The 18,486-nt window shown below is 41.9% G+C and overlaps 1 protein-coding gene across 1 annotated transcript in view; it reads left to right on the forward strand.

Annotated features, from left to right (window-relative positions):
- SLC36A1 (solute carrier family 36 member 1) overlaps positions 1–18,238 on the forward strand; it is a 72,077-nt gene extending 53,839 nt beyond the window's left edge. Inside the window, exon 11 of the mRNA XM_077137448.1 lies at positions 13,678–18,238. Coding sequence (XP_076993563.1) covers positions 13,678–13,949 — 272 coding nt within the window. The 3' untranslated portion in view covers positions 13,950–18,238. The remainder of the gene's footprint in view (positions 1–13,677) is intronic.
- The last annotated feature ends 248 nt before the right edge of the window (positions 18,239–18,486 follow it).

Below are 18,486 nucleotides of genomic sequence, written 5' to 3' on the forward strand. Positions count from 1 at the left end.
TTCATCGATCACTAGCATTTCAAACTAAATTTATTTTAACATTTGTTCACCCTATTATTTATTTTTATTCCATATGTTCTACTCATCTGTTGACAAGGTAGATAAAAGGAACATCAGACACAAGGTTTTCACAATCACAGTCACATTGCGAAAGTTATATCATTATACAGTCATCATCAAGAAGCATGACTACTGGAACACAGCTCTACATTTTCAGGCAGTTCCCTCCAACCTCTCCATTTCCTCTTGAATAACAAGGTGATATCTACTTAATGCGTAAGAATAACCTCCAGGATAACCTCTTGACTCTGTTTAGAATCTCTCAGCCATTGACACTTTGTCTCATTTCACTCTTCCCCCTTTTGGTTGAGAGGGTTTTCTCAATCCCTTGATGCTGGGTCTCAGCTCATTCTAGGGTTTTTCTCAATCCCTTGATGCTGAGTCTCAGCTCATTCTAGGATATCTGTCCCAAGTTGCCAGGAAGGTCCACACCCCTGGGAGTCATGTCCCATGTAAACAGGGGGAGAGTGGTGAGTTTGTTTGTTGTATTGGCTGGAGAAAGAGGCCACATCTGAGCAACAAAAGAGGTTCTCTTGGGGGTGACTCTTAGGCCTAATTTTAAGTAGGCTTTACCTATTCTTTGTGGGGTTAAGCCCCAAGAGTGGGGCTCAGCCTATAGCTTTGGTTGTCCACACTGCTTGTGAGAATATCAAGAATTCAACTTGGGGAGGTTGAATTTTCCCCCGTTCTCACCATTCCCCAAAGGGGACTTTGCAAATACTTTTCTGCTCACTGATCAAATCACTCTGGGATTCATCGGGGCATCACTGGACAAACCAACAAAATCTCATCTCCTACCCAAGGTTCCATGTACTTATGTTGTTCAGCCAAGCTATCTACGTAAGTTATATTAGGAAATGCACTAGTCAAAATATAAATTTTGTACCTAATAAACATTTTTTGCTTTAGTCTCACACATAAGTTGAAATCTTAAAATATTAATTACCATCTATTTTCAGCACCCTGCAGTAATGACATTCCTTTGTTCTTTCTCATGCACAAACATTTTTAAAATTTGTACATTTGGTCACTGTCATTATACACTCTAGGCAATCCTAGATTATACCATCTCAATCTTTATTGTCTATCTTTCTTTCTGATTTCATTTGTGCCCCCAGCCCTCCTCCCTCTATCATTCTCACGTTCAGCTTCATTCAGTGTTTTAACATAATTGAATTACAGTTAGGTAGTATTGTGCTGTCCATTTCTGAGTTTTTACATTCAGTCCTGTTGCACAATCTGTATCCTTTCAGCTCCACTTACCCAATGTCTTACCCTATTTCTATCTCCTGATGGTCTCTGTTACCATCAAAATATTCCAAATTTATTCACTAATGTCAGTTCATATCAGTGAGACCATACAGTATTTGTCCTTTTGTTTCTGGCTAATCTCACTCAGCATAATGTCTGTAAGGCCCATCCATGTTGTTACATACTTCATAGCTTTATTCTGTCTTACAGCTGCATAATATTCCATTGTATGTATATACCACAGTTTGTTTAGCCACCCGTCTGTTGATGGACATTTTGGCTATTTCCATCTCTTGGTAATTGTAAATAATGCTGCTATAAACATTGGTGTGCAAATGTTTATAGCAGAACATGTCCTTTGAGTAGAGACAGCATATAGATGGGTCCTGTTCCATAATCCATTCTGCCAGTCCATGTCCCCCAATTGGGAAGCTTATTCCATCAATATTCAGTGTTATTACTGCCCGGGCAGTACCCTTCTCTACCATTTTGCCTTTTGGCTTTTATATGTCCTTCTAATTTTCCTTCTTTTTACCTTTACTCATAGTCTTCCTTTCTACACTCTTCTCCACACCTCTCTCTTCTGCCTTCATATCTGTCTCTATTGCTCCCCTTAGTGTTTCTTGCAGAGCTGGTCTCTTGGTCACAAATTCTCTCAGTGATTTTTTTGTCTGAAAATGTTTTAATTTCTCCATCATTTTTGAAGGACAATTTTGCTGGATATAGAATTCTTGGTTGGCAGTTTTTCTCTTTTAGTAATTTCAATATATCATCCCACTGTCTTCTCACTTCCATAGTTTCTGCTGAAAAACCTATGCATAGTCTTATTGGGCTTCCTTTGTATGTAATGGATTGCTTTTCTCTTGCTGCTTTCAAGATTTTCTCTTTCTTTTTGACCTCTGACATTCTGACTAGTAAATGTCTTGGAGTACATCTATTTGGATCTGTTCTCTTTGGGGTACACTGCACTTCTTGGATCTGTAATTTTAAGTCTTTCATAAGAGTTGGGAAATTTTCAGTGATAATTTCCTCCATTAGTTTTTCTCCTCCTTTTCCCTTCTCTTCTCCTTCTGGGACACCCACAACACGTATATTTGTGCACTTCATATTGTCCTTCAATTCCCTCAGTCTCTGCTCATATATTTCCATTTTTTCCCTATATTTTCTTTTTCTTGTCGGATTTCAGACATTCCATCCTCCAGTTCACTAATCCTATGTTCTGCCTCTTGAAGTCTACCACTGTAGGTTTCCATTGTTTTTTTCATTTCTTCTGCTATGCCTTTCATTCCCATAAGTTCTGTGATTTGTCTTTTCAGACTTTCCATTTCTTCTTTTTGTTCATTCCTTGCCTTCTTTATATCCTCCCTCAATTCATTGATTTGGTTTTTGATGAGGTTTTCCATGTCTGTTTGTATATTCTGAATTAATTGTTTCTGCTCCTGTATCTCATTTGAATTGTTGATTTGTTCCTTTGACTGGGCCATATCTTCAATTTTCCTAGTGTGATTTGTTATTTTTTGCTGGCATCTAGGCATTTAATTACCTTAATTAGTTTATTCTGGAGATTGCTTTCACTTCTTTTACCTAGGGTTTTCTTGCTGGATGAATTTGTTGTCTCTCTGTTCTTTGACATTCAGTTCAGCTTTTTCTGGACCTCTAGCTTAGGTTTTGTTTAACAGAGGAGAATTTTTCAGTTCTTGTTTTCTTGTTTCTTGCCCTGCTTGTATGGTGCCTTTTTCCCCCCACCCTTAGGAGGGTCTACGTAGGTATTATAGACCCCAGCCAGATTTTCCCAGACCAAACTGGCCTCTTATCAGGAGGAAAGAGTCACCTGCATCGGTTTTCCCTGAGGGTGAGTCCCAGCAGGTTGAAAGACTTTTCTGTGAAGTCTCTGGACTCTGTTTTTCTTATCCTGCCCAATATGTGGCACTTGTCTGTCTGAAGATCCCACCAGCATAAGATGATGTGGTACCTTTAACTTTGGCAGACTCTCCCTGCTGGGGGCGTGATGGAGACAGAGGAGAGGTTGTAGGCTGGTTTTAATGGCTTCAAATTACCAAGCCCTGGTGTCTCAATTCCTTGAGGGAGGGATTCCACCTGAGTTGGGTCTCACTTCTGCCCTGGGGAAAGCAGCTCCAGACAAGCCCTCAACCAAGCTTGTTTCTGCCTATGCCTGGGGCAGTTGCAGCCTGAGAAGTTCTGCCGCTCTATCCAAAGGCAGTCAAGCCTTTGTAGAAATAGCCACAAAAACCTCTGTTTCCTTTTTTTTTTTTTCTCTCTTTTTCCATCAGCCCTGCCCCCTTGGTGCCAGGGCAAAAATGAGCGCCCTCTGCTTTGACCAGGTTCACCTGAGCTGGGGGCCTACTTTTAGTAGTCAGAATTTGTTAATTAATTCCACAATTGGCGTTTGGTTGGGCTCAGTCCCTGCTGCTGGTAAAGTCCCTTTCCTTTCTCCTCTGGGAAGCAGCCTGTGGGGGAGGGGCACAGGCCACCATGGCTTGGGGAACTCACGATTCTGGGGGGCTCGCAGCCGGTCCAGCAGGTCCAGACTGGGGTACGCTGTGTGTCCGGTCACTGATGTGGCCCCAGGAGCTGTTCTGTACTGTTTCTGGTTATTTAGTAGTTGTTTTGGAGGGCGAACTAAAACACGCACGTTGCTAAGCTGCCATCTGGGACCGTGAGATTCTAAAATGTTTAATGTTTAAACTTAAAACTTCTGATTTTTAGTGAGAAATAGCCTGGTGTGTGAAAGTCTTGTTTTTCTGTTTTTAAGTGAGAAAGTTCCTTAGAATGGAATTGGTGGTGTGTGAGGGTGGGTGTTGATATTTTTGTAAGGAAGTCATTTCTTCATTCTTTCATACATGAAACATGCATTGTTGTGACAGAGGTAGGGTGACCAACTGTCTTGATTTCACTAGGACTGCAGAGATTCCTGGATGTGGGATTTACTGTGCTAAAACTGGTCATGCTGGTTAGAGGCTGGACATACATTATAAATGAAGTATGGTCAAGTAGCCGATGATAGTGCCTAAGCAAAAGTACTTTTTCTGCCTACTCATGTGAACATGAAAGAGGCTGTTAATCTAATAATTCTAGGTGTTTTGTTAGCTTAATTTTAAAGGCCTTAAATGTTTTTGTTTAATTGTTCTTTAGAAGATTAATCCAGAGTTATTTGACTGGGAGCAAATACTGTAGTATAGTTTCTAAAACCAAACTGTTGTAATAGTTCCAGTGTGATTGGAAAAAGCAATAAAGAAACTGGCATGCCAAGCTTTGGTGGGGAGACATTAACTGTGGGGCACAACCTAAAATTTTACTTCATACACTGTAACCCTGAGAACACCAGCACCTTCACTAAAGTTCTGCAAAGGGCGATTCCATCTTGCTACACTCTAGAAGTCCATGTGTTCTAGTTTGCTAGCTGCTGGAATGCAATATACCAGAAATGGAATGGCTTTTTAAAAAGGGGAGTTTAATGAGTTGCTAGTTTATAGTTCTAAGGCTGAGAAAATATCCCAATTAAAGCAAGTCTATAAAAATGTCCAAATCAAGGCATCCAGGAAAAGATACCTTGGTTCAAGAAGGCCAATGACTTTCAGGGTTTCTCTCTTGGCTGGAAGGGCACATGGCGAAGTCTGCTAGCTTTCTCTTCTGGCTTCTTGTTTCATGAAGCTCCCCAGGAGATGTTTTCCTCTTTCATCTCCAGAGGCCACTGGCTGGTGGACTCTGTGGTTCTCAGGTTAAGTTTTATAGTTCAATATTTTTCTCCCATCCACCAAGGGACTTTGCCAATACTTTTTAATTAACCTCTCAATATACTCTGGGATGTATCCAGGCCTTACGTTGAGCTATACAGAATTGCCAATCTGCATTCCCATTCTGGGCTCCTTGTGTTTGGGTTGTTTAAATAATCTGCCCAGACAGGTTGAGTTAGATTATGTGCTGCAGAAAATTTAGGTTTTGGACAAAATAAACCTCTCTTCCTTTGGTCTCATAGAGTAGGTGAAGTTCTAAAATACAGTGTTCTCCTTATCTCTGCATTCTGATTTACCTTAGTCCCAACCAAATCAGCTTTGTTCTTATCTATAATTGAAGGCTGATCTCTTTTTCAATTTTTTTAATAGTAGTTGTATGTAGCAGTGCTGCCTTTCAGACTTGCAGAGTGCCTATTCTCAATCTTAGGTGTCACAGTATTTCCAGGGAAATACTAGGTTATACATATATATCACAGCCTTTCAAAGTCTAGAAATAACAATTACAGCTCTGGACTAAAGGTGACTGCTGAAAGAGCTTACAGTCTAGGCCCCAATTTTCTTATAAAAAGTGTTTTCTAAATGAGACCACACAATATTTGTCCTTTTGTTTCTGATTTGTTTTGTATAGCATAGTATTCCACAGATTCATTCACAATGTTTCATACCTCATAACTCCATTCCTTTCTGTAGCAACACAATATTCTGTCATACATATACACCACAGTTCACCATTCTTCTTCTCAGTCAGTGCATCCTTCAGCCACCTCCATCCACTGGGCATCATGTATAACAAAGTCAACAAACAGTCCATGTCTCACAGTGTCCTCACTTAATCATCAAGACTCTCAATTTTAGACTATTTTCATTGCTCCCAAGAAAAAAATAGCCTGTAAACACACCCTCACCAAAGAGGAAATCCAAACTTCCCCTTAACTCTTGTCCTTCCCTCCACCCCCCCCCCCCAATTAGTTTCCCCTGGTATTGCTGTGATACTGTTGATATCTTCCTGTTTAACATAGCCCATGCAATAGTAGTTTTCCCCCTATACTCCAGTATTATGAACTCTTTGTATAAGATTCATACCTTTGAAGTAGCTCATTGAAGAACTTATTTATATTTGTAGTGTTAATCAGTGGGATACATGGCTCTATACAACCCCTTTCAATCATGTTCACTTTCAATATGGCAGTATTACTTCTAGACCTGCTAAAGAACTGCCTTCACTTCTATCCATTCCCTTACATTTAAGTTCAACCACATTAGGTAACCATTTACTCATCTATAGCTTCTGTGTATCTCTAGGTCCCCTGTGTTCTGTATTATAAGCCTCTGAGTTTACCTTTACCAAGATCATGAAACTGAAATCATTCAGTATCTATCCTTTTTTGTCTGGCTTATTTCACTCAGCATTTTGTCCTCAGGGTTCATCCATGTTGTCATATGCTTCAGGACGTCATTTCATCTTGCTGCATAATATTCCATCATTATGTATATGCCACATTTTGTTTATCCACTCTGCTGTTGATCGGCATATGGATTGTTTCCCTCTTTTGGCAGTTGTGAATAATGCTGCTACAAACATCGGCGTGCAAGTGTCTGTTTGTGTCACTGCTTCCAGCTCTTCTGGGTATATACCAAGTAGTGGTATATTGCCAGGTCATAAGGCAACTCGATATTTAGTTTTCTAAGGAACTGCCAAACTGTCTTCCATAATGGCTATATCATTATGTATTACCATGGACAGTGCATAAGTGTTACAGTTTCTCCACATCCTCTCCCACTTTTGTAGTTTCCTGTTTGTTTAATAGCAGCCATTTTTATAGGTTTGGGGTGGTATCTTGTTGTAGTCTTGATCTGCATTTCCCTTATAGCCAGTGAAAATGAGCATCTCTTCATGTGTTTTTTAAACATCTGTATTTGATCTTTAGAAAAATGTCTATTCATATTTATCCCATTTTGTAATTGGATGGTTTGTTCTTTTGTTGTTGAATTGTATGATTTCTTTGTGTATACAGGATATCAAACCTTCACTTGATATGTGGTTTCCAAAATATTTTCTCCTATTCAGTTGGCTGCCTCTTCACCTTTTTGACAAAGTCTTTTGAGACGCAAAAACATTTGATTTTGAGGAGTTCCCATTTATCTATTTTTTCTTTTGTTACTTGTGCTTTGGGTGTAAAGTTTAGGAATCTGCTTCTTATTACTAGATTTTCTAGTTTCAAAGCTGCTGGAACGTGATATATTAGAAATGAAATAGCCTTTTAAAGGAGGCATTTATTAGGGTTGTAAGGTTATAGTTCTAAAGCTGTGAAAATGTTCACATTAAGGCACCAGCATGAGGTTACCTTCACTCGCGAAAGGGCAATGAAGTTCAGGGTTTCTCGCTCAGCTGGAAAGGCACATAGCGATGTCTGCTAGCTTTCTCTCCAGGCTTCTTGTTTCATGAAGCTCCCCCGGGGGCGTTTTCCTTCTTCATCTCCAAAGATCTCTGGCTGTGTGGGCTCTGTTGCTTCTGGTGACCCTGAAGCTTTTTCTAAAATGTTTCCTCTTTAAAAGCATTCCAGTAAACTAATCAAGACCCACCTGAAATAGGTGGAATCACATCTCCCTCTAATCAAAGTTTAAATACCCACAACTGGGTGCGTCACATTTCCATGCAAGCGTCCAACCTACAGTGCTGAATTGGAATTAAAAGAAGCTGCTGCCTCCACAAGATGGATCAAGATTAAAACATGACTTTCCTAGGGCATACAGTCCTTTCAAACCAGCACGCTAGGCCTTGAAGATGTTTCCTTACAGTTTCTTCTTGGAGTTTTATGGTACTGGTTCTTTTTTTTATATATATAGTATAACATATATACAAAGCAAAGAAAGAGAAAGCAATAGTTTTCAAAGCACTCTTCAACAAGTAGTTACAGGACAGATCCCAGAGTTTGTCGTGGGCTACAATACCATCCTCTCAGATTTTTCCTTCCAGCTGCTCCAGAATATAGGAGGTTAGAAGGAATAAATTTTTTTTTATCATCACAGTAGACTTTTTGTGTGTGTGAAAAAAATATCATATATACAAAAAAGCAATAAGTTTCAAAGCACAGCACAACAATTAGTTGTAGAACAGATTTCAGAGTTTGGTATGGTTTACAATTCTACAATTTTAGGTTTTTATATTTAGGTCTTTGATCCACTTTGAGTTTTAATTTTTGTAAAGGGTGTAAGGTAAGGGTCCTCTTTCATTCTTTTGGCTATTGATATCCAGTCCTCCCATGCCCATTTATTTAAAAGACTGTTTTGTCCCTGTTCAGTGGATTTGGGGGCCTTGTTGAAGATCAGTTAACCATAGATTTGGTGGTCTATTTCCGCACTTTTGATTCAATTCCATTGGTCAATTCTTCTGTCTTTGTGGCAGTACCCTGCTGTTTTGACCACTGTGGCTTTATTATAAACTTTAACACAATTTTTTTTTAAGATAAACAATGTCAATTGAAAAAACAGTTGTGTCCTTGAGCTATGAAAAATTACACTTTTAACACACTGATTGACTGAAAAACCTAGAACATCACTGTAAAGATGTTAATCATTGTTGACCTTCAGCAATGGATGGATGCATCTTTACTGTGACTTCTCCGAAAATGCTTTGCAGCAGCTAACACACTGCTGATACTCGGTCTTACAGTGGGAGTCATTCCCATCATAGGGATCTTCAATAATAAGCTGTTTTTGTGGTCATAGCTCCCACTCTCAAGTAGTTCAGTTTTTGCTTTGTAGTTTTTAACATCATTACCTTTTCTATTCAAATCTCTCAGATCACTTTCATCCATACACAGTATATAATCAAATGTGCGAAATCTTTGTAACCTACTGGACAACATGATTCATAGGAATATCACGCTTCTTCATGTAGTTTTGCCCTCGATAATCAGAAGGATTTCCTTTCTCATAATTGGATGTTGTAGAACTGTCTATCCTCCACTTATCTGAAATATTTTGATCAGTTAAAATTTTTCTGAGAACTGCTTCTGCAATGGGTGACCAATGAATGTTACGAAGACATGCAAAGAGCACTGACTTGGGTGACTGTGCTGCCATCTTCTCAGGCATGAAGAGAGGCACAGAGTAAGCTATGTTTCTTTTTATACTTTCAAATTCTTTATACTCACACGTTGTCTTATATCCCTTAGCTCTATGTCCAGATATTTCTTCATCTCCTTGACTTGATTTAGGTGATTTGTTTGAACTTTGATTAGTTTCATATTCTAGTCTCTCTGAAGTTTTAATTTGTTCCCTTGGTTGAGCCACTTCTTCCTGTTTCTTACTATGACTTGTAATTTTTGCTGATATGTGAGCATCCAATTATTTTAATGTGTTAACTTTAAAGGTCAGTTTCTCCTCTTGTCTAGGATTTTATTCTTGGTTGCCTTTGTGTTAAGGCTCTTCTTTGAAGCTTGGTCCAATTTACTCTGAAGCTTAAGAGGATCCCGAGTGTAACTGATCAGATGTTCTTAGGTCTTCTTCATCTGTTTCTTACCCTGGATATGCAGTACAATTTTTAAGGTTACACTTTTTGTGCTGTTGTTTCACCTCCAGGAGAAAGCTTCCTTTCCTCTGTTCCTTCTCCAGAAATCTTGATCTGTTCTGTTTGTTTCTTTGCAGACTTTTCTCCCCAGCTCCTATGATTTGTAGGTTGTCTCTCTCACTCAGTGCCCTGTTTTCCTTATACTTTTCATTTCTGGGACCTAACCTATATGACAGCACTTCAGTTACCACCACCCCCTCACTTTTTTTTCCTTCAGTGAATCTTTTCTGCCTCTGGTTTCTTCTCCTTTAGGTTATCCTGCCCAAAGCCAGATGGGGTGAATCCAGAAAGTTGGATCAAATCCAGAAAGGTCCGTCATGTCCTTAGGTGGTCCAGCAGGCTACTTGTCACCACCAAGGCTCTTTTGTTTGCAGCACTCCTCAGGTCCCTGGTTTCTGCTCTGGGTTTTTGTCGTCTTAGATCCCTCTGACTGGATATGTCTGGGGTTCTGACTCGCCGCTTTGAGTTGCTCTACAGTCTCTGTTTATTCTGGGAGGGAGCCAGGCTGTGCCACCTCTGTGTCACTTCCAAGCTGTGTGGGACCAAGTAGGGGTGGGGGCAGAGGAATGGCAACTGATCTGCGTTCCAGGATGGAATTTTCCTACCTGATATTTTCTTTTTCTTCGATTCACCATTTGTTGAATCCCTCTCCAGTTTCTACTGCCCTCTAGTCTCTTCTGCCCTCTAGGTTAAGTTCTGAGTCCTTTTATGTGCTCAGTCTCTGGGGAGACTTTTTCAGGGGATGTCTTAGGTCATCATATTGATGACGTCACCAGATGTCTACTTCTTGATGTTTAATTTCAGGTTGCTGGAGATGAGGGGGAGTGAGAATGAACATTACCGAGAAATGGCACTTATTTTGCAATGATTTCATATGGAAGAGTATTTATTTCTAGCTCATACTTTTGGTAATGCAGATTGAGCAGGTCACCTTGTGTCCAGAAGGCGCATAGAAGGAGAAGCTGGCCTGGGAGAGTTAGGAGAAACTGATCTGTCCTTTAGTAATTTGTACTAGTTCTCCATAGCATTTGCCAGGAGAAGCATTTTTACTTCAGTTAGGTACAAGAATTTCAGAGACTCGCTATTGAAAATGTAATAACATGAAGCCATATCCGTCATGAGCCCTGCAGAGACTGGAATGTATAGGTGCAAAGCACTGTAAGAATGTGATGCCTCCGGGTCCAGCAGGGGTTTCTCTGCCCCTGGTGGGCTTGTGTCCTCCATCCGCGTTGCAGCTCTGTTGAAGAAGGGTGGCCTGATCAATTAGCTTTGCAACCCTGAGCTTCCTGTGAACCCTCCTCATCTGTAAATTATGAAGGGTATGTGATCACAGTTCCAAAATTCTGTGATTCTATGCAGCTGTATTGAGCCTGATTTTAAATTTCTGCAAAAGTATTGCTCCTAAAACGTTAATGAAACAAAGCAAAGGTAATGTAAAAACATTTGAGATTAAAAAAAAGAAATGCCCAATATTCCATTGACTGAAAATAATTTTTATTTGCTTTTTGCTTTTTCTCTCCTTCTTTCTCCTCACAGGTACATTGCTTAAATAGCTGCAGTCATAATGTACACATGACTTTGTCTTTTGTATTTAATATTACATCGGGAATATATATATATCCTTCATAGATATTTCATGGCTACCTGACATTCCATTGTATTATGGATGGATCATATTGACTAAACTATTTCTTGAATATTGAGCAAGTTGGTTGTTCCCCTTGCTTTTGTATTGTTTTCTTTATTTTGTACCTCCTCCTAAATTAAATCATATATTCAGTGCAAGACTAATGTTAATTTTAAAAGCAGGTTTTTAGACATTTAAGAGTAACATAGGTGGGCTTTACCTGTACTAACCATACTGAAATAGCAGGAAGAGCTTTCAGCACAGGAGCTGTGAGTGTACAAGGAATTTCTGTATGTGTATGTGTATGTGTGTTTACGTGCTTTTCATTTCTCTTGTGCATAATTCAGCTTCTTCTGTTGTGGTCCCAAAGCACAGGCTTCAAATCCCTATCATTTCCTCTTCTGAACATGACCGTTTGTTTCATGTTGCTTCAGCAGCTAAAGGTCATATATTTTTAGTATCTCTTAACCCAAAGGGAAGATGTTTTGTAATACCATTGGAACCCTCTTGACTAATCATGGGACCCAATTCGAGTTGTCCCCAGCATCCCCTTTCTGTGCATGTCACAGCTAACCGGCTGCAGATTAAGAACACGCCATCTTCCCCTTGTGTGTGTTGCTTTGGTGGAGCAGAGGGGCAGTGGTTCCTGTTGGTTGTTTCCTGAAAACTGTACCCTCTTGATATTCTCCTTCTAAGGGGCTTTTACTCACAGAACAAAGATATATAGAGCTAGACAAGGTCTTAGTTGTTTTTCTTTCCTAGGTAAGTGATTCCAGACTCTGGAATTAGTTAAAGCTATTTGCAGGGTACCAAGGCAGGCACCATTGCCATTGAACCCTTGGGCTGTTTATGCCAATTTGATTTGGGGAGCTTCTCCCTCTTGCCCAGCTCTTTTGCCTCCTCTGTTCATTATTTCTCAAATATCAGGCTTTAATTAGGGTTCAGTTGTGGTATCTTGTCCCACTGGAAAAGAAAGAGGAGCTTCCCTTTATAGCCCTGTGGTACTGGCTTTAAAAGAAAAGGCTTACCTCAATTTTGAATCCATGTTAAGGAAATTTCCTTATTAAATGTCCTTTTGTTTAAAGAAAGCGAATTTTTAGGTTGCTTTTAAGATATCGAAATTAAGTAGAAGATCTCTGTGTAATCTGAGAAAAGATTCTGATCAAATAAGCTCTGTTTCTGTTTCCACTTAACTCTTATCTTAACTGTTCCTGTTAGGAAGGACCCCTTGTGTCCCCCCAGGTTGATGTGAGCGAGAGTGAGGAGAAGATGTCAGACTTTCAGAGCTGGGAGGGGCTGGCAGGTTATCTGACTTGTCTCCTGCCCTGTGCTCACTTCCTCTGACATGAGAGGCCTCCCTTCTCTTGAGTGGCTCTGAAGGCCAGAGGCTGGCACTGGAGGGATGACTCACACTCCCTTTAACTGTACAAAAAGGGTCTAGAAATGGCCTTTTTGATACAACAACGTGTTCTGGAAAGGGAGTCCCCTCATCCCACTGTGCCTCTTCTTCCCAGTTGTCAGTGAGCCGAGGGACATATCCCAGAGCAATCTCTAAGTGACGGAAACTGTATTTTATAGTTCCTTAAAATTTGGGGGTTGGGTGAGACCTCAAAAGTATTAGTGCAATCACCTTATTTATAGATGAGCTAAGCAGCTCAGTATGGTGAGGGGATTTGCCCTGGATCATGGAACTTGGCAGGAACAAGGACTGGTGATAATACTAGCTAACATTTATGAAGCATTTATTATATGCTTATAACTCTGTGTTCATTTTGTGCATTCTCTTATTTGATAATCCCCATTTAGGGGAAATGAGTCTTGAAGAGATTAAGAAATCAGCTGGTAAGTGGTGGAGCTGGAATTGGAGTCTAGGATTCTTAACGCATTCCTCTCCCACTCTCTCCCTGGGGCTCATTTCTCCTGGTGGTTGTTTCAGTGCTATTTCTACCTGATGCTCTCAAAATAAAACCTTTGGAGTCCTCACTGAGAGGCTGACATTAGGCAAATGGAGACGCAGACCCCAGAGGGGCAAGTGTGTTATTCCGATTACACATAGACCTCTTGTTGAGCATTAGAATTTTCCATAGTGAGAACACCATCGTGTTATCAGCCGACAAGCTCTTTTTGCTCCAGTTTTGCTACATATTTCACCCTGAAGGTTTGGGAATATCACCAACTCTGATGCAGGTTCCAGTCCCAGTTCTCCGGTCATCCACAGGGACATCAGTAATTCCACATCTCAGGGAATCATTTTTCCAATCTGTAGAATGAAGGGATGGGACTAGAAATTGCCTAGGTTTTCTTAGAGCTCTCTATTCTCTGAGATGGAGAAATGCTGAATTTGCTGTAGAGCGAGGAGGTCTGGCCCTGTCCTGGGAATTCTTCAGCAGATGTGTCCTCTCTCCCCGCAGGTGTCTTGGCCATCCTCATCCCCCGCCTGGACCTGGTCATCTCCCTGGTGGGCTCCGTGAGCAGCAGTGCGTTGGCCCTCATCATCCCGCCCCTCCTGGAGCTCCTCACCTACTACTCAGAGGGCCTGAGCCCCCTCACCATCGCGAAGGACGTGCTGATCAGCCTCCTGGGTCTCGTGGGCTTTGTGGTGGGGACCTACGAGGCCCTCGAGGAGCTTATCCAGCCGAGCAGGGCTCCCGTCTTCAGCAACTCCACCAGTGCCTTCATATAGCGATCTGGGTGTGTTCTCTGCACCTGCCCCCATCCTCTCCCTCATCTGTCCCCCCAGTACCTGTCCTCAGAGCCTCAGGTAAGGTCTAGGCTCTGGGGAAAGATGGTTGCTGTCTGGGAACCCCTCTCCCTGGCCCTGGTACCTGGGCCAGGCAGGGCTGAGGGCGGGGGATAGGGTGGGTAGCTGGGACATGGCAGGGAGGAACTAGTGGCGACAGTGCTGTCACTGTTGCCTTTGTACTTATTTTACCCAAAACTTTTCAGCTCTTTTCCCTCATCATGCCTCTTTTCTTCCTCCCCTAGCCTGCCTTCCCCAAATTATTCCTGTTGCACAACCCACTTTATTTAACAATTTCATTCCCCCACCCCCATCTCATGTTTCTCCTTTCTTGGGCCAGGCTTAGATTAAACAAGTGGGAGCTCTCTCTCTTTATATAGTCAGGCCTTTCTCTGTCTCATGTCTTTCCCAAGTATTTTACCTCAGTATTCTCCTACCTATTTACTCCTCCAGGGGGTAGCTGGGCCTACCTAGTAACTTAGAACCATCCCCCAAAGCTGGAGCTCTTCATGTTAACTCTCTCTGGTTTGATGTGACCACTAAGGCAACACCTCTTCTCTGAGCTCCTCAGCGTGGGTCACAATCCTGTATTCTTAGTTGCATTAGCTCGTGAAAGATACGAAGTGTTCTGAGAATATGTGTAGTTCTATTTATAATCAGCTTTTCCTTTTTAAGACTGTCTCTGAATTGGGGTCATAATGAATTGCTTTTTCTTCAGTAAAGTTTGCTCAGCTTCTCCTAATGAAAAGAAAACTGCTCTAGGAAATATCTGCTTAGGTTCTCAGCACTCTTGGCTGAGTACCCCAAAGGTTTGAATCAGGCTGAGTACTCCGAAGGCTTGAATCAGGTGTAATCTCAATGGGTACCTCTGAGGGGGGGAGGGGAGGGGAGGGGGGAGGCCTGGGTGTGGATTTTGCCTGCCATTGGCCAGCCTGATTTCATACTGAAGGACTCAGGAATATATTTGCAAGTGCACTAGGTTGAGGGAAAGGATGCCGCGTTGGATGTTGTCTGTCACGGGAGACTTATAAAAGGGCTGTTTTGTGTGTTTGGGCCTGTTTTTCAGTCTCAGTCCAAGACAGGTGAAAGGGACGGCAGTGTTCAGTGGCTGCCATGCTGGCCCTGCTGCCATGGGTGATAAACTGAGGTCAGTGTGCACAGAGAGTTTGAAATAAGCTTGTAGAGTCCACAGCAGCTGGTCTAGCATTATGAGTGGTGCTTGGTTGTTTACATTCAACAGGGGACGGAGTGGAACAAGTGCCCACCTAAAGCTGCCTCTACTGTCTGGGCTTCTAAGGAACTGCTTGGTTGGGCCCTCTGTCCCCTGTATTCTGAACACTAATTATGGTCCCTGTCCTTCCCTGAGTGTCAGAAACAGCCTCAGAGTTGGTTCACTTCAAGCTCTCCTTCAGATTTGAATTTCAGAAAAGGCAGAAGGGAATGAATTTCAGAAAAGACAGAAGGTACATTGCCTAGCTTTGAGCTGTTACTTCTTCCCTCTTAGTATGAGACGTATTTCATAAGGGCATTCCCTAATTCCCCATCTCTTTAACTGTGTGTGCTTGTGTGTGTGTGTGTGTGTGTGTGTGTGTGTGTGTGAGAGAGAGAGAGAGAGAGAGAGAGAGAGAGAGAGAAAGTGAGAAAGAGAGAGAGAGAAGGGTGGATTTCTTGTCTCTTAGTTCCTACTGTCCCTCACTCCTGTCACCAGGCTTACTCTTATCTGGAGAGAACAGTTCTCCCTGCGAGTGGGTTGAAGGAGAGAAGCACAAGTATATCCAGGTTTTGTTTTTGTTTTTGTGTTTCACCAAAATTCATAAGGGTTGTGACCACCCTTATGGCCTCAACTTTTTCTTTTTCTTCTGTCCCAGAGCCAGTAGAGCTGGCTTCCTGGTGAAGGGACAGGGAAAGGGAACTCTCTCATGTAAAGGGTCTCTTAACCTAGTAATAATTTATTAAATTAGGAAGACTTGATCATTGGTGACTTGTTCTCCCTTAGGAGAATGGCACTTTTCACCCCCACCCTTTCTGCTCTTTGGTGGCCACTAACAGGTGCTTATGGGGACCCTGCCCTATGAAGTCTCAGACTTTTACCAAGGTGGGCTCAAGAATTGTCATCCCTGTTGGCAGGTTCAGCCTCCAGTGGTACAGCTGTTACCCAGCAGCCTTCCCACAGTGGTCCTGCTGGTTGTTGGTGAGACGCTGTATGCCAAGAGAAGGGGGTCAGACTTGCCTACTGCCCTCTGCTTCCTCTGTAGAGGCTTCTGCGCACTCAGGGAACTTCTAGAGATGGTCCTGTTCAGATGAGTTTTGAGATTGAGACTTTGATGCTGGAACCTTAGGACCAGACAACAGAATACTGCTGACTTTTGGTCAGCTCTTAGCAAGACGCAAGCTATTGTGTCAAGGTCCCTGACCCAGAGAGTGTGGGTGTAGGAGAACCAGCTCTAACTTGGGGGCTTCTGGAAGTGAATTGGGATGGCATATGCCCTGTTTACTCTCTTTCCTGTGCTCCTGCTGCTTTGCCAGCCTGATTGACTGGCTTCTTCAGAAGACCCAGTCAAGACTGGTCCAGTCAGTTGGACCTGGCTGTGCAGTTGTGAATGGCTAGCCAGAAGAAAATGGGAGGGCTGGAAACTCAGTTGGGCCAATCCAGGATCTCTTCTGCTGCCCACTGTGTGTCTTTAGTCAGAGTCCTCCCTACTTTCTTACCACTGCGGATTAGGTACCAGATTCCCAGCCATTCTTTGCACCTTTGCTGTGGTCCCTGGTGAAGAATGTAAGCAGCATATGTAGGAGTCCAATCAAGGAACAACAGAGCAAAGACTCTGGAGTGTGAGGCTGGATCTGAGGGAGCAAAGGCAAACCAGGGCTTTTCTGGTGAGGTACTGTTATGCTCTGTTTCCCTCCCCTTCCCCAACTTCAGCCCCACATTTCCATTAGTCCAGGGGCAGCTTTCTTAGAATCCCTTGTTGGGTCTCTTCTCTAAATGAGCTGTTGGCAGTGTACCTCTCCTTTAACCCAGGAACTAGTCAGGGAGAGTATGACTTGGCATTTTCTGTTGACACTGCCTAGGAGCTGTCACAATAAGTGGCATTATTATATTATGCTGTCCAACTGCTAAGAGCCTGCACCTGTAGCTGTGTGTGAATACAGAACGTTGTCTTAGCTTAGAACCTACATGTAATACCCACCCTCTCCTTTGACCCCACGTCTCCAGCCACATTCATTGGCCAGTGCTTTTCACTCTCTCTCTATCCCCATGAAAAGTAAAATTTGCAGTTTTATCAATAGCTTTAAGTGTTGCTCTTGTGCCACAGACATTAGAAAAGTCATCCCCCCCCCCCACCTCATTACTTTTTCTTCCTAAATTGCTTCCTTCCTAAGTTGTAGAAGGCCAAATTTGTTTAACACTACATATTCACTTCATGTTTCTTTGGAGTGCAGAATCTCAATTTATGTTTGTTTACATCTCTCTCTATTCACTAATTGCAGCAAGGGGATCCCTATTGGGGGTTATTTTGTAGCTGATCAGATGTTAAGGCAAGGCCTCAGCATCCGTCTCCAGTCACAACACAATGCTGCTTCCTTGCTGTGGAGATGCAAGGTACAAGAGTCAGGACTTGGTGACTAAGGAGGTCTGCTTCATGTCTCCCTTAGAATTTAATTTTCCAAAATGTGCAGTACAGATCTTCTAAACTATTAGGGAAAAAGGAAGGGGTGTGGTTGGCCTTTGAAATAATAAACAGTACATTTAGACAAATAGTCCTGCTGGCTGCAAGGCTGTTTGCTCTGACAGCAGCAGCCTGTTACATTCCTTTTCCGTTCTTTGGGCCGCTGAGTCGTTCCCTGGCCAGAGGGCATAAATGGCGCCAATATGCAGTTAGAGTAAGGGGTGTGGACAGCAGGGGTAGAGAATGCCTATTGTAAACCATGTTCTTTTGTGTAAATCAATATGACTCTGGGAATGCTTTTTATTTTAGTGAACAGTAAAATCAAACATGTCAATGGGTGTATAAATAAGATGAATAAAGAAAAACTATGATATAGCAGATCTCGAAAGCCTGACAGTACTGTGTATGTTTGGTGCCTACATAAATGTGTATTTCCAGGGTGGTATGTGTGGTGATGTTGACCATGTAAGAGCCAGTAGACGATCTCATTTTGGGTTCTGAATGTGGATCATGTGTTAAACATTTTCTTTTCAATAAATTAATTTTATTTTTTATTTTTGAGAGGTCGTGGTCTGTGTCTTTGTTTTCATGCTTTTTTTTTTTATAACTTAGTTCACTTTATTAGATCCTAGATTAAAGTGTTTCTAACTTGTGTCACAGAGATCATACAGGGGAGTAGTACGAACAATAGAAATATCCATAGAATTGAGAAGTACCCAAGAAATGGGCCTAGAATTTTTTTTTCCTGTTGGACAATCCTGCCTTCACTAAATCTCTTCCTGCTTCTCTTGAAAACTTGGGTTGGAATT

The sequence above is a fragment of the Tamandua tetradactyla genome, chromosome 20, assembly GCF_023851605.1.
Source record: "Tamandua tetradactyla isolate mTamTet1 chromosome 20, mTamTet1.pri, whole genome shotgun sequence".
NCBI lineage: Eukaryota > Metazoa > Chordata > Mammalia > Pilosa > Myrmecophagidae > Tamandua > Tamandua tetradactyla.